The following is a 17,055-nucleotide window of genomic DNA, read 5'->3' on the forward strand; positions in this document are numbered from 1 at the left end:
CTGTCAAAACGGAGGTATTTAAAGGAACCGTATGTAAGATTGTGGCCAAAACTGGTACTGCAATCACTTTCAAATGACTGTAGAGCGGTGTATCGCCTCCCCCTCCCCCTGACTCGAGGTTGCCAGATAGGTGCAGGATCCAGAGGAACGTCGGCTGCTACAAGGAGCTTCCAGTGGCAAGACTAGAGCAGAGCTGGCAACAGGGATGCCGAAACACTACTGACTTCGTGATTGGTCGATAGGTGGAGGGCGGCGCTTCAGGCCAAAACTCAACATGACAACATCAACATCAGTCGAGGGCTGCGACCTCACTTTTACATGACAATATCCTGGCCGGACTACTGTTGTCAGTGATACAAGTATTTGAAATGAACATGATTTCTTAATCTCTACGGACACATCAGGGCCATAAAACATATAATGGTGAGCGAGAGCGACCTGGACGAGCAGTGAATGGAGATATTTTGCTAAATAAAATGATCCTGTCAGAAGAATTGCGTGATAACTTTATTATTTATGTTTCCGTCTGTATCATCTCAGTGAGCTTTAGTGAGGTGAATTTAGTGTTTTCAGGCGTTTTTCATCCACACGCGAAACGCCTGAAACGCTAGTGTGGACGGAGAGCGTGTTTAAACGAAAACGGCGTTTTCAAATGTCTCCGGATTAATGTAGACGTAGCCTCAGTGTAGACGGAAGGCCAAAACAGAGAAAAAGATGCGTTTCTAACAAAGATCGAAGCGCTTTGATTAAATACGACTAATAAACACACGACTGCCTTATTCTGGGTAAGAAGCGCATCATCTCACAGAAGGAGGAGCTCAACTCTCGTTATGAAGTGAGTTTGGAGTGAAAGCATGTCATTAAATGTTGTCTTTTGTTGGACAAGAGGTTCATAAAAGCTTCTCATGTTTGGAAAGATGTTTGGTGTGTGTTTGCTATAAGCGCCTCAAAATCGCAGTGCTTTCAGATGAAGTGGCGTTTACTGAGCCGTGCTTCACTGACAAGCTGCACATAAACATAATTGCAGCCTAAGCCAAATCTGTTTAAGTGCGATTACATGTAAATTGCGATTAATCGCGCAGCCCTATTCCACACTACAACACGAAACCAGTACTTTGGAGAGTGTTTTCACTAATAAAAAAAATGTGTAGACGGAAGGCCAAACCAGAGAAAAATATGCGTTTTCTGATGAAAACGTATTAGTGTGTACGAGGCCTGAGGTGTGGTGCCTGTGAGCGGCTCATCTTACCCTGCTGTACAGCGCGGCCCCCTCCCCCTCCGCACTGCTCATGACTGCGCTCAGCTGCTGTCGGCTCAGAGCCGTGTGCATCGCCGTGTCCCCGTCCTCGTCCTCCGCGTTCACGTCTGCGCCCTCCGTCACCAGCAGAGCCACCAGGGCCATGTGACCCTGAGTCACACACAGCTGCAGCGCCGTCTGGTTACGGTTGTTGCGGATGTTGATGTCACAGCGACCCTTCAAACAAAAGAGTCACTTTTATGATGGACAGATGCACTTTTATGATGGACAGATGCACTTTTATGATGGACAGATGCACTTTTGTGATGGATAGATGCACTTTTATGATGGATAGTTGCACTTTTATGATGGACAGATGCACTTTTATGATGGACAGATGCTCTTTTATGATGGATAGATGCACTTTTATGATGGATAGATGCACTTTTATGATGGACAGATGCTCTTTTATGATGGATAGATGCACTTTTATGATGGATAGATGCACTTTTATGATGGACAGATGCACTTTTATGATGGAAAGATTCACTTTTATGATGGACAGATGCACTTTTATGATGGACAGATGCACTTTTATGATGGACAGATGCACTTTTATGATGGACAGATGCACTTTTATGATGGACAGATGCACTTTTATGATGGATAGTTGCACTTTTATGATGGATAGTTGCACTTTTATGATGGACAGATGCACTTTTATGATGGACAGATGCACTTTTATGATGGATAGATGCACTTTTATGATGGATAGATGCACTTTTATGATGGATAGATGCACTTTTATGATGGACAGATGCACTTTTATGATGGACAGATGCACTTTTATGATGGATAGATGCACTTTTATGATGGACAGATGCACTTTTATGATGGACAGATGCACTTTTATGATGGACAGATGCACTTTTATGATGGATAGATGCACTTTTATGATGGACAGATGCACTTTTATGATGGATAGATGCACTTTTATGATGGATAGTTGCACTTTTATGATGGACAGATGCACTTTTATGATGGACAGATGCACTTTTATGGACTTCAAAACAGAAACGGCCATTATAAAGCTTGGAAGAGCCAGGACATTGTGTTTGATTGTCATAACTGATTGTGTTCGTCTGAAAGAAGAATGTCATATACACCTATGATGACTTGAGTGCGAGTAAATCATGGGCTAGCTAACTATAGTTTTGGGTGAACTATCCCTCATTAAACTTGTGAATGAGGAACAGCGTAATCTCTCACACCTCTTTGAGGAGGATCTCGGCCACATCACGGTGGTTGTTCAGAGCGGAGAGATGAAGAGCGGAGAATCCATCATCCTTCTTCACATCAGCCAGCTGTCGCGCTCGAGCCAAGATCATCTCCGTCGCGCTGGAGGAACACACACACACACACACACACGGTCAGAATCCAGCACTACTATCACTCATAGAAGCTTAGACGCCACATTTTACTTTTAAATCTGTTTTCAGACACCAGAAACACCGGATCAGGATCTTCTATCAGTCTGTCCGGGTTTAGGTAATATCAGTAAACATGAACTAACATTGAACAATATTTCTAAAGCATTTATTAATATTATTTAATGTCAATTTCAAAATTTACTAATGCGTGATTAAAATCAAAAGTTAATATTATTGAAATCACCTGAACTAACAATGAACAGCTGTATTTGTTATTAACTAATGTTAATAAAGATTAATAAACACGGAAACAAATGCAGTCAAACCAAAAATTATTCAGACACCAGATATACATTTTTGATATTTTTTTACTAGTGTGTGCAGGACACTATAGTTCATTTATGTAACTGAGGAGAGCAAAATAAAGTAAACTGTGAGATATTATACCCAATAATTTTTCATACAGTGATTTGTCTGTAATTGCTAATGCTCTTTTACACACACACTGAACACAATGAAGCATTGCTTGGTCACTGGTTGAGCTAAACTGGTTAAATCAGTTAAATCTAATTGTGTAGTTAAATTTACCAGCTGACAGATATTCAACATAATTCATGTGTGTGTGTGTGTGTGAGACAGTCTAACAGAAGGATGGACAAAACCTGTCAAATATCAACTGAGTTCTGCTCATATTTTATCACCATTTTATAAACTATAGCGAATAAACTGATAATGTGAGAAATGTTGAAGTTTTCTGAATAAATCTTGGTTTGACTGTATATTGCTTATTGTTAGTGAATGGATTAACTAATGTTAACTGATGGGACCATTATTGTAAAGTGGCTGACTGGCTGGCTGTATATTACATGGCTACTCATTTTAAATAATTAAATACACAAACATGAACGATTGATCTGAATGTAAATGATTTCTATGGTCACTTTAGACATTCTACTGATTATAATTAACTTTGCAACTACGTCAGCTTATTCTACTAACACTAACCTAATAATCTACTAATACTCTAATGAGAGCTAGTTGACGTTTTGCAACATTACTTGTACGTAAGCAGAATGTCTAAAGTGGACCACTGAAATGTAACCTGATGTGATTATAAGAGAAGTAGAGCAGAATGTGACATGAAGCTAGAACAGTTACGTAGGGAATCTAGCCAAAGACAACAGTCGATTATACAGTTTAGCGTCATGTACTCAATAGAGGGTGTTTGGAAGGTCAAAAAAACTAAACTCAGCTCCTCCTGTGTGTGTTTGTGTGTGTGTGTGTGTGTGTGTGTGTGTGTGTGTGTGTGCACATCTGCTCCCAGTTGTCAGTCAGTCTAATTGGCTGCGATGTCACCAATCTGCTCTTACTGACCTTGATTCCTAACAAAACAAATACTTTTTGTTCAAGTACTAGCTTTTTTTTTTTAAACAACAACAACAACAAAAAACAGGTAATGATTATTATAAAGTTGTGGTCCAGGAGACAACGTGTTGATTTTATTTCCAGTTTGTGTGTGCAAAAAAATTAGCTTTATTGCAACTGATCACTCACTAAGAACAACGAAGAAATGAATCATAATGATTTTAAAACAATTAATCAATAAAGAGTTAAAGTAATCTTCTAAATGTCCAACATAACTGAGCATTAAACACTAAAATGCCTTTTGCTTTACTAAAAAAACGCATAAAATAACAATTAATCCATAAATACACTGAACAAAATTGGCCACAATGTACACAAAAGGCATATTTCTCTCAAATATTGTTCACAAATCTGTCTTTTGTGTACATAGAAAAAGTCTTATATCCTTGAGTTCAGCTCATGAAAAATAGGGGCAAAAACAAGTGTTGCGTTTATAATTTTGTTCAGTGTATTACTGCCAAAATGAAAAAGGTGGAAGACTAAGAAGAGTACAGAACACTTTACAGTAAGATCAAAGAAGAGCTGTAAAAGCACAGGGGAATAAAGAGTAAAGATGATGACTGAGTCCAGTCTCTCGGGGTCGTGCTAATATACATATATGCTAATATACCGCCAACACTCGACGCGACACACACAACAACCGTCAGAGCGATCTCAGCGTGGAAGAAGAGGATCCTGAAGCCCCAGTGTGTTTATATTCTTCTCTGAACACAGATCAGTCCATCACGGACACAAGGCATTAATGAAACGGTAACATCACTCATAATGTACTAAATTAATACAATCAACTGCATTTGTATAACCTCAAAAGAAGAGAAGATTCTCTCATACTGTGCCTTAAATTTGGCTCGCAAATTGAACACGTTATACAAAAATGTGCTTAATGACTCAATCAATCACATGAGACCAGCCAGAGAACCGTGTTAAACACATCTGATCAAAATGCAAGACTTAGTTCATAACGTGTTGGTGAAGCTAAATTATTTAATAATCCATAATATTCCTATGTCCAATGATACATTGCGCAAAATGTGGCCAAGACTTCCAGTCAGATATTGCTAATAATCACAAATAATCCAACCAATGTTGGATGAAACCTGCTGGAAACAATCATCATATTTACAATCCTTCAGTAATGCGCAGATAATACATCCTTAAGCCACTTTAATACAACAAGAAATTTATCAGGATTTAAAATTCAATATTTGACCTGTGCAATCCAACACGAATGGGAAAATGTCTGGCAACACTTTATTTCGATAGTCCACTTTAGACATTCTACTAACTATCAGTAACTCTGCAACTATATGTCAACTAGTCTCGCGTAGCCAGACCTTCAGACTGACGGCTGAAGGTCTGGAATTCATAGCAGCTTTCTTTGGCCAAGACCCGCCCATAAGGCCGTTTGACCGACATGTCAAACAACCAATTACAGTTCGTTTCGTTCAGCGTCACGTTTGGGGGCGTGGAAATGTCCCCACAACAACAGACCGGCGTGCAACAAGTCTCCACTAAGTGCCTCAAACAAAACTCCTGGACATCTCTTAAAGAGTCTATGCCGTGAACCTCGCATACTTTCTACGTTTAGCTGATCTTGATAAATGCTCATTGTCACTCATGTAAACACAACAGTTTTTCTTCCGCAATCACACGTCTGCGCTTTGTTTCCCGGCGGACCGAAAATAAACGCGACACTCGCGCCCCCCGGAAATCCGATAAAATTCAACCAATCAGATTACGACTTCGACATTCCTGAAGTGTTTCCAGTTAAGTGTACCGTACGCATCAGACGTTTAGCCAGCGTTCTGTGGGCGTGACGTCTGAGGCTGAGACTACATGTCAACTAACTGTCATTAGAGTATTAGTGCTTAATATCTGCTAACTCTTTATTTTGATGCTCCCCCAATAGATATTCTACTGACTATAAGGAACTTGGCTACTACAAGTCAACTTATCCTCCTAACCCGAACCCTAACCCTAACAGGCTACTAATACTCTAATGAGAGTTAGTTGACATGTAGTTGCAAAGTTACTTATAATTAGTAGAATGTCTAAAGTGGTCTATCGAAATAAAGTGTAACCAAATCTCTTTAATTCATGAAATACAAAGTACACAGGAGAATCTTTAGGAACTACTAAAGAACACAACACTTCTAAACTAAGACGAGAACGGACAAGCAACAGAACCGAAAAGAAAGAATATTGTAAAATGCTATCAAATCAAGAATCTGTGATTTGTTAATTCTCTTTAACCTTTATTTAACCGACAAAAGAACAAGAAAAGATTTCCAAAGTTTTCACTGAACAACTTAATTGTATTTTGTAAATATATGCTGTATATTTGTTTATTTTGATGACTGCAACACACTCTGAAAAAGTTGGGACAGAGGCTTGGGAATCGAGGATACTAATTGTTGCAGTTCTGCAAGTGGAATATTTGCCCAATCGCACCTGAAAGACTCAAAGCCTGTAGCTGCCCTGCATTTGTGTTATTATTTCTGTGCAAATGTATTCCCAGTTTGGTTGGGTTCCAAAACAATAATAATAATACAAAAATATATAAAAAAAGATTAAATAAAATCAATAAAGCAATAATTAAATAATAAAAAAGAAGATATTACATACTTGTGTGAGTGATCTTTTTTTGGGAGGGGGGGGGGGGGGGGATACAAGTTTACAATGTAACTGAGCATGAACAAAATAGATAATTAAATGTTAAATGCAATTATTTATGATAAATATTCAATTCCACCAACCAAACATTTGGATAGCCCTAGTTGATAAGAATGCTTTTAACCCAGACTTAGCTCTAACCCTAAACTGAAACCTGAATCTGATTGGTTCTTAGAAATGTTGTTCCTGGACCAACGAGGCTCCAGATCCAGGAACATGCCCTACTTGTGTAAATCACGTTAAGTGTGACTACATGAGTGCGTGCGCGGGAGTGTGTCCCTGTGGCTGCTCGGGTTAACTGTGTCGCTGTTATGAAAGAATCTGGGTCACACCGGAGGAAGTGTGTACAGCCTGCGTGTGTGTGTGTTTACCAGCAAGAGTGGCTGGAAGAGCATGTTCTGGATTAGGAAACATCTCCAATCTGACTCACTCAAGATGACATGTGCCATGTATTTGTCAAGAGTATCAAAGGTAAACTTTGCAGACCTTTCTCATGCTCAAACAGCAACATTACACTCTAAAGTACGATGTCAGGCACTGTAATTGTGTAATCTGAGATACATGGCAGACTGTCCTTACTCAACGGCTGGCTGTCTGGGTGGTGTCCGCAGAATAATATAGGGCTTATAGACAATTGGAAAAGTTTTTGGGGCAGACCTGACCTGTTGAGAAAAGATGGTATTCATCCCTCCTGGGATGGTGCTGCTCTTCTCTCTAGTCATTTGGCTCATAGTCTTAGAGGTCAAACATGACAATCTGGGGCTCAGGTCAGGAAGCAGACAGACTGGCTTAACCGACCGTCTGCTAGCGGCCTCACGTCACCAAGGTCAGATAAATCCCATCATATAGAGCCTCTTTCACCTAGGTATCATCATATAGAGCCTCTTTCACCTAGATATCATCATATAGAGACTCTTTCACCTAGATATCATCATATAGAGCCTCTTTCACCTAGATATCATCATATAGACTCTTTCCCCTAGATATCATCATATAGAGACTCTTTCCCCTAGATATCATCATATAGAGACTCTTTCCCCTAGATATCATCATATAGAGACTCTTTCACCTAGATATCATCACATAGAGCCTCTTTCACCTAGATATCATCACATAGAGACTCTTTCACCTAGATATCATCATATAGAGTCTCTTTCACCTAGATATCATCATATAGAGCCTCTTTCACCTAGATATCATCATATAGAGCCTCTTTCCCCCTAGATATCATCATATAGAGCCTCTTTCACCTAGATATCATCATATAGAGCCTCTTTCACCTAGATATCATCATATAGAGCCTCTTTCCCCCTAGATATCATCATATAGAGCCTCTTTCACCTAGATATCATCATATAGAGACTCTTTCACCTAGGTATCATCATATAGAGCCTCTTTCACCTAGATATCATCATATAGAGACTCTTTCACCTAGATATCATCATATAGAGACTCTTTCACCTAGGTATCATCATATAGAGACTCTTTCACCTAGATATCATCATATAGAGACTCTTTCACCTAGATATCATCATATAGAGACTCTTTCACCTAGATATCATCATATAGAGCCTCTTTCACCTAGATATCATCATATAGAGACTCTTTCACCTAGATATCATCATATAGAGACTCTTTCACCTAGATATCATCATATAGAGACTCTTTCACCTAGATATCATCATATAGAGCCTCTTTCACCTAGGTATCATCATATAGAGCCTCTTTCACCTAGGTATCATCATATAGAGACTCTTTCACCTAGATATCATCATATAGAGCCTCTTTCACCTAGATATCATCATATAGAGACTCTTTCACCTAGATATCATCATATAGAGACTCTTTCACCTAGATATCATCATATAGAGACTCTTTCACCTAGATATCATCATATAGAGACTGTGTCTGTTCCCCGAAGTAGGAAATACAAAAAGCTCTCAAAGCCATTTAAGGGTAAACATTTAATTGATGTTCAAGAAATAAATTAAAAAAATATAATACAGATGAATAAACAATAAAGCTTGGCTTGCTGAATATTAGATCTCTTTCTACAAAATCACTTATTGTAAATTATATGATTACAGATTATAACCTAGATGTGCTGTGTTTGACAGAAACCTGGCTAAAACCAAACGATTACATTGCTTTAAATGAGTCAACCCCACAAGATTAGGCTTATAAACATGAACCTCGTCTGAAACGCAAAGGAGGAGGTGTTGCTGTAATCTATAGTGATATCTTCAGTATTACTCCGAGGTCTAGTTTCAAATATAATTATTTTGAAGTGTTGGTGCTTAAATGTAACACTATCTAGTGTAAGTGATAAATCACGTTTGAGATTTGTGCTGGCTACTGTATACAGGCCACCAGGGCCTTTATCAAAGAATTTGCTGATTTTCTATCAGAGTTAGTACTGGCTGCAGATAAAGTACTAATTGTTGGTGATTTTAATATCCATGTAATTAATGAAAGAGATGCATTGGGATTGGCATTTACCAACATTATAAACTCTATTGGAGTTAGACAACACGACCCACTCATTGTCGTAATCATAGTTTAGATCTAATATTGTCTCATGGATTCGCTGTGGATGGCGTTGAAATTCTGCAGCAGAGCGATGAGATCTCAGATCATTATCTAGTCTTGTGTAAACTTAATTTAGCCAAAGCTGCAAAGCTGACTCTGTTTTACAAATATGTTAAACCTATCACTTCTGCTACTAAATATTGCTTTATTAATAATCTTCAACTACTCAGCATGCAGGATAGCTTAGAAGAACTCGATGTTGCAACTATTGAAACTATTGACTCTCTCTTTTCCAACACTTTAGACACTGTTGCTACTTTGCATTAACGAGAAATTAAGCTTCAACTTCAGATGTTTCCAAACAGCAAAGCAGTAATGCCTTTATGAATTCCTTTACTTGCTAAATTTATATTATTAGAGAGAAAATTATAATCACGTAACTGTCTACTAAAGTATCACATTAGACATCGTGCTATAGAGCCCCTGAGGAACAATTCCATTTATTCTTTGCATGGGAGAGAAAGAATATTCTAAACTTAAATCAACAACATGTATTTAGACCCTATACCGACTAAACTTATGAACAAGAAGCTTAGTCATAGATCAACAAATGAACAAGTCATAAAGTCTTCTTCTTAATATTACTAATACATCAATGTCATTATGATATGTACAAAAAACCTTTAAGCTGGCTGTTATTAAAACTCTTATTTAAAAAAATGCAACTTGATCCTAGAGAACCAGTTAATTACAGACCAATCTTAAATCTCCCTTTCCTGTCAAAAAATCCTAGAAAAGGCAGTATCCTCACAACTATGTTCCTTTTTTAGAAATAAATTTTATCTCCAAGGATTTCCAGTCCGAATTTAGACCGTATCATAGTACTGAGACTGCTCTCATTAGAGTTACAAATGATTTGCTCCTATCATCCGATCGTGGTTGTATCTTTCTATAAGTGTTACTGGATCTAAGTGCTGCATTTGATGCTATCGACCACAACATTCTTTTGAATAGACTTGATAATTATGTTGGCATAAGTTGAAATGCATTCATGGTTCAAATCATACTTCTCTGACCGTTATCAGTTTGTAGCAGTAAATGAAGAGATGTCTTATCGATCACAAGTTCAGTATGGCGTACCACAAGGCTCAGTACTAGGACCGCTGCTGTTCACCCTGTACATGCTACCATTAGGAGATATCATTAGGAAGCATGGCATTAGCTTTCACTGTTACTCTGATGATACTCAGCTCTATATTTCTTCGCACCCTGACAAAATATATCAATTCACAAAATTAACGGAATGCATAGTAAATCTAGGAATTTCCTACTACTTCATTCTCAACCTCTGCATGTAATAACCTAGAATACTGTCTAACATTTGATGCCTGCTCTGTCAAGTCTTCGTCGTCGGTTAGGAACCTGGGTGTGCTCTTTGATACCAATCTTTCATTTGAAAGCCACATTTCTAGCATCTGTAAAACTGCATTCTTCCATCTCAAAAATATATCAAAATTACGACATGCTCTCAATGAAAAATGCGGAACAGTTAGTTCATGCATTCATGACCTCAAGGCTAGATTATTGTAATGCTCTACTGGGTGGTTGCCCTGCACGCATAATAAACAAACTACAGCTGGTCCAAAATGCAGCAGCTCGAGTTCTTACCAGAACCAGGAAGTATGACCATATTAGCCCCGTTCTGTCAACACTGCATTGGCTCCTGATTAGACATCGTATACATTTTAAAATCGTGCTAATAACTTACAAAGCACTAAATGGTTTAGCTCCCCATTATTTGAGCGAGCTCTTAACGCATTATAGTCCATCACGTCTACTGCGATCTCAAAATTCATGCCAATTGATACTACAGGCAATAGATAATTTTCCTATTTAGCACCTAAACTCTGGAATAGTCTTCCTAGCCTTGTTCGAGAAGCAGACACACTCTGTCAGTATAAATCTAGACTAAAAACACATCTCTTTAACCTGGCATACACATAACACATTATCACGTTTTTATAATTCACATTCTTTAAAGGATTATTAATCTGCGTAAATTAGGCTAGGTCAACCAGAACCAGGAACACTTCCTATAACACCCGATGTACTTGTTACATCGCAAGAAGAATGGCATCTACGCTAATATTAGTCTCTCTGTTTATCCTGAGGTTACCGTAGTCAGCTGAATCCGGCCCGTATCCAGATCTGATGGTGGACCTGCACCTAGACACGACCACAACACAGCCCTGAATGTCAGAAGAGACCGTGTCAACTAGACTCTCCCCTGTGAAGGCCTCGTCACACGACAGCCATCGGCACAGATCCTCAAGAACCAGACAGGTCCTCCGCATAAACCCTATGGTCAGCTTCGGCTCCATACCAGCATGATGGATCTGATCTTCAAGCAAAAGGAACTGGATGAATATTTGAACGCTTCCGATCCTGATCTGAATTCTGACTTGTGATGCAGTCTGAATCATAGTGACACCATGTCCATTCGTTGGCCAGAGGAGAACTGGCTCCCCGACTGAGCCTGGTTTCATCCAAGGTTTTTGTCTCTGCCACTGTCGCCTCTGGCTTGCTTAGTTGGGGACACTTTATATTCAACAATATTACTGATCAGACTGTACTGACACTATTGGATGAGAACTGAATTCACCTGGATGATGGCATCCCTGCAGGACTGCTTTATAGAGGAACTATAAAGAACTAATTTATTAACTGATGTTCTTTACAACAGAACTGAATCAACACTGAACTGACGTCAGTTGAACAATGACATTATTTTTTGCTGTACAGCCGAAAAGAACTCTGTTTGCATCAATGAATCATGATTTTCCTGTTATCACTGTAAAACTGCATTGAAACAATCTGTATTGTATAAAGCCCTATATAAATAAAGGTGATTTGACTTAACTTAAAGAAAAAAGAACATCAAAAAGCATCATAGGTCCTCTTTAAATATTGATTAAATTAAGTCATCATGCGAGAAGAATAAGCACATTTGAGAGAGATGTAACTAGCACAATTATGCAGGAAAATTCTGTCAAATACACAGTTTAGTGTTATTACGCAAAAATATCTGACAAACAGAAAGTGGCTGACCAATTATGATTCCACAGTGATGTGTACTAAAGGAGGAACTACTCTAGGACAGAAGAAGATGGACACTCACAGCTTGTTGCCCTTCAGAGCCGCGTGGTGCAGAAGGTTAAACCCGCGGTTGTTCTGCTGCGTGAAATCGATGTTGGGCACCACAGTCAGAATCTCAATGATGCTTCTGAAGTCTTTAGCAATGGCGTCATGTAAGGGTGTATCTCCATATGAATCCTGAAACAGAACAGAAAAAAAATCACTCAAAGGGGACATATCATATCACGTTTACAACATTACCGGCCCTTAATCTGCTCGTTTACAACATTACCGGCCCTTAATCTGCTCGTTTACAACATTACCGGCCCTTAATCTGCGCGTTTACAACATTGCCGGCCCTTAATCTGCTCGTTTACAACATTGCCGGCCCTTAATCTGCTCGTTTACAACATTACCGGCCCTTAATCTGCTCGTTTACAACATTACCGGCCCTTAATCTGCTCGTTTACAACATTACCGGCCCTTAATCTGCGCGTTTACAACATTACCGGCCCTTAATCTGCTCGTTTACAACATTGCCGGCCCTTAATCTGCGCGTTTACAACATTGCCGGCCCTTAATCTGCGCGTTTACAACATTGCCGGCCCTTAATCTGCGCGTTTACAACATTGCCGGCCCTTAATCTGCGCGTTTACAACATTGCCGGCCCTTAATCTGCGCGTATACAACATTGCCGGCCCTTAATCTGCGCGTTTACAACATTGCCGGCCCTTAATCTGCACGTTTACAACATTGCCGGCCCTTAATCTGCACGTTTACAACATTGCCGGCCCTTAATCTGCTCGTTTACAACATTGCCGGCCCTTAATCTGCTCGTTTACAACATTGCCGGCCCTTAATCTGCTCGTTTACAACATTGCCGGCCCTTAATCTGCGCGTTTACAACATTGCCGGCCCTTAATCTGCGCGTTTACAACATTACCGGCCCTTAATCTGCGCGTTTACAACATTGCCTGCCCTTAATCTGCGCGTTTACAACATTGCCGGCCCTTAATCTGCACGTTTACAACATTGCCGGCCCTTAATTTACAACATTTGCCGGCCCTTAATCTGCTCGTTTACAACATTGCCGGCCCTTAATCTGCGCGTTTACAACATTGCCGGCCCTTAATCTGCGCGTTTACAACATTGCCGGCCCTTAATCTGCGCGTTTACAACATTGCCGGCCCTTAATCTGCGCGTTTACAACATTGCCGGCCCTTAATCTGCTCGTTTACAACATTGCCGGCCCTTAATCTGCGCGTTTACAACATTGCCGGCCCTTAATCTGCGCGTTTACAACATTGCCGGCCCTTAATCTGCGCGTTTACAACATTGCCGGCCCTTAATCTGCGCGTTTACAACATTGCCGGCCCTTAATCTGCTCGTTTACAACATTGCCGGCCCTTAATCTGCACGTTTACAACATTGCCGGCCCTTAATCTGCACGTTTACATTACCGGCCCTTAATCTGCTCGTTTACAACATTACCGTCCCTTAATCTGCTCGTTTACAACATTACCGTCCCTTAATCTGCTCGTTTACAACATTACCGGCCCTTAATCTGCATGTTTACAACATTACCGGCCCTTAATCTGCTCGTTTACAACATTACCGGCCCTTAATCTGCACGTTTACAACATTACCGTCCCTTAATCTGCACGTTTACAACATTGCCGTCCCTTAATCTGCACGTTTACATTACCGGCCCTTAATCTGCTCGTTTACAACATTACCGTCCCTTAATCTGCTCGTTTACAACATTACCGTCCCTTAATCTGCTCGTTTACAACATTACCGGCCCTTAATCTGCATGTTTACAACATTACCGGCCCTTAATCTGCTCGTTTACAACATTACCGGCCCTTAATCTGCACGTTTACAACATTACCGTCCCTTAATCTGCTCGTTTACAACATTACCGGCCCTTAATCTGCACGTTTACAACATTACCGGCCCTTAATCTGCTCGTTTACAACATTACCGGCCCTTAATCTGCACGTTTACAACATTACCGGCCCTTAATCTGCACGTTTACAACATTACCGGCCCTTAATCTGCACGAAATGTTTCGACTTTCATCTCGAAATGTTTCGACTTTCATCTCGAAATGTTTCGACTTTCATCTCGAAATGTTTCGACTTTCATCTCGAAATGTTTCGACTTTCATCTCGAAATGTTTCGACTTTCATCTCGAAATGTTTCGACTTTCATCTCGAAATGTTTCGACTTTCATCTCGAAATGTTTCGACTTTCATCTCGAAATGTTTCGACTTTCATCTCGAAATGTTTCGACTTTCATCTCGAAATGTTTCGACTTTCATCTCGAAATGTTTCGACTTTCATCTCGAAATGTTTCGACTTTCATCTCGAAATGTTTCGACTTTCATCTCGAAATGTTTCGACTTTCATCTCGAAATGTTTCGACTTTCATCTCGAAATGTTTCGACTTTCATCTCGAAATGTTTCGACTTTCATCTCGAAATGTTTCGACTTTCATCTCGAAATGTTTCGACTTTCATCTCGAAATGTTTCGACTTTCATCTCGAAATGTTTCGACTTTCATCTCGAAATGTTTCGACTTTCATCTCGAAATGTTTCGACTTTCATCTCGAAATGTTTCGACTTTCATCTCGAAATGTTTCGACTTTCATCTCGAAATGTTTCGACTTTCATCTCGAAATGTTTCGACTTTCATCTCGAAATGTTTCGACTTTCATCTCGAAATGTTTCGACTTTCATCTCGAAATGTTTCGACTTTCATCTCGAAATGTTTCGACTTTCATCTCGAAATGTTTCGACTTTCATCTCGAAATGTTTCGACTTTCATCTCGAAATGTTTCGACTTTCATCTCGAAATGTTTCGACTTTCATCTCGAAATGTTTCGACTTTCATCTCGAAATGTTTCGACTTTCATCTCGAAATGTTTCGACTTTCATCTCGAAATGTTTCGACTTTCATCTCGAAATGTTTCGACTTTCATCTCGAAATGTTTCGACTTTCATCTCGAAATGTTTCGACTTTATTCTCGAAATGTTTCGACTTTATTCTCGAAATGTTTCGACTTTATTCTCGAAATGTTTCGACTTTATTCTCGAAATGTTTCGACTTTATTCTCGAAATGTTTCGACTTTATTCTCGAAATGTTTCGACTTTATTCTCGAAATGTTTCGACTTTATTCTCGAAATGTTTCGACTTTATTCTCGAAATGTTTCGACTTTATTCTCGAAATGTTTCGACTTTATTCTCGAAATGTTTCGACTTTATTTTCGAAATTGTTTCGACTTTAATCTCGATATGTTCGACTTTAATCTCGATATGTTTCGACTTTAATCTCGAAATGTTACTTTATTCTCGAAATGTTTCGACTTTATTCTCGAAATGTTTCGACTTTAATCTCGATATGTTTCGACTTTAATCTCGATATGTTTAGACTTTAATCTCGAAATGTTTCGACTTTAATCTCGATATGTTTAGACTTTAATCTCGAAATGTTTAGACTTTATTCTCGAAATTGTTTCGACTTTAATCTCGATATGTTTCGACTTTAATCTCGATATGTTTCGACTTTATTCTCGAAATTGTTTCGACTTTATCTCGATATGTTTGACATCTTATTGCTCAGAAAATCCAATTGTTGAAAATTCCAGTGTTTAGCTTTTTGAGGAGAGATGGATTTTTTTCATTGTATGGGGGTTGTGTCCACACACTGCAGAGACACATTTATATGCAAACACCATATAAAGTGAATTTTGCATCCGATGAGCCCTTTAATGTTGACGTGAGGCGGTTAGTAGGTCTGACCTGAAGGTTGACGTCGGCCGAGTGCTCCGTCAACACTCTCACCACATCCGTGAAGCCTTTATTAACAGCGATGTGCAGCGCCGTACACATGGAGTTATTCAGCAGGTTCACACCGGCTCCTTTACTGAGCAGCAAACGCGCAATCTCTGCCTGATTCCTGCAAACACACACACACACACACACACACGTCAGAGACACACTGATGACTTATAGGATAACACTGAATGAGATCAACTAGACCAAGCATACAATAAAACATCCCTCAAAAAAAAAAAATTTTCTACTGTAAAATACTATGCAAGTCAATGGCTGCCGTCAACTGTCTGGTTACACACATTCTTCAAAATATCTACTTTTCAGAAGAAAGAAACTCATACAGGTTTGGAACAACAAAAGGGCGAGTAAATGATGACAGAATTTCCCTTTTTGGGTGAACTATGCATTTAAGGCAACGTATGTTATAATACAGACATATATTATTTACTAATATTCGGGAAATATTCGGGGGTTATCCATGGTCTGTTGTAGTAATTCTTTAATGCTTTTACATTTTTAAATGTCATTTTAATGTAGGGTGATGAGACCTAATGTAATCTCCTTTACCCAGCGTTATAAAATGCTTATTGCATTTATAGAGCGAGCCTTTCGCTAGTCGTTAACAGTTTAACAGAAGTCACGCCCATAATTTGATCAGCTCATGGGGTGCTATAATAGTCTTTTGTACACCGTTTACTTTCTATGATTAACAGTTCTGTCTAATAATTTATTAAATTTAAATAAACGAATGAAGACGGAGAATGGGAGCTCCAGTGTGTGTATC

General features: G+C 39.2%; 1 protein-coding gene across 1 annotated transcript in view; it reads right to left on the reverse strand.

Annotated features, from left to right (window-relative positions):
- The window catches only part of mib2 (MIB E3 ubiquitin protein ligase 2), an 85,593-nt gene that overhangs the window by 13,531 nt on the left and 55,007 nt on the right, over positions 1–17,055 (reverse strand). The window contains exons 11-14 of the mRNA XM_079637793.1: positions 16,236–16,392; positions 12,473–12,627; positions 2,509–2,635; positions 1,250–1,474 (exon numbers count right to left, since the gene is read on the reverse strand). Coding sequence (XP_079493919.1) covers positions 1,250–1,474; positions 2,509–2,635; positions 12,473–12,627; positions 16,236–16,392 — 664 coding nt within the window. The remainder of the gene's footprint in view (positions 1–1,249; positions 1,475–2,508; positions 2,636–12,472; positions 12,628–16,235; positions 16,393–17,055) is intronic.

This window comes from Phoxinus phoxinus (genome assembly GCF_949152265.1).
Source record: "Phoxinus phoxinus genome assembly, chromosome: 15".
Classification (NCBI taxonomy): domain Eukaryota; kingdom Metazoa; phylum Chordata; class Actinopteri; order Cypriniformes; family Leuciscidae; genus Phoxinus; species Phoxinus phoxinus.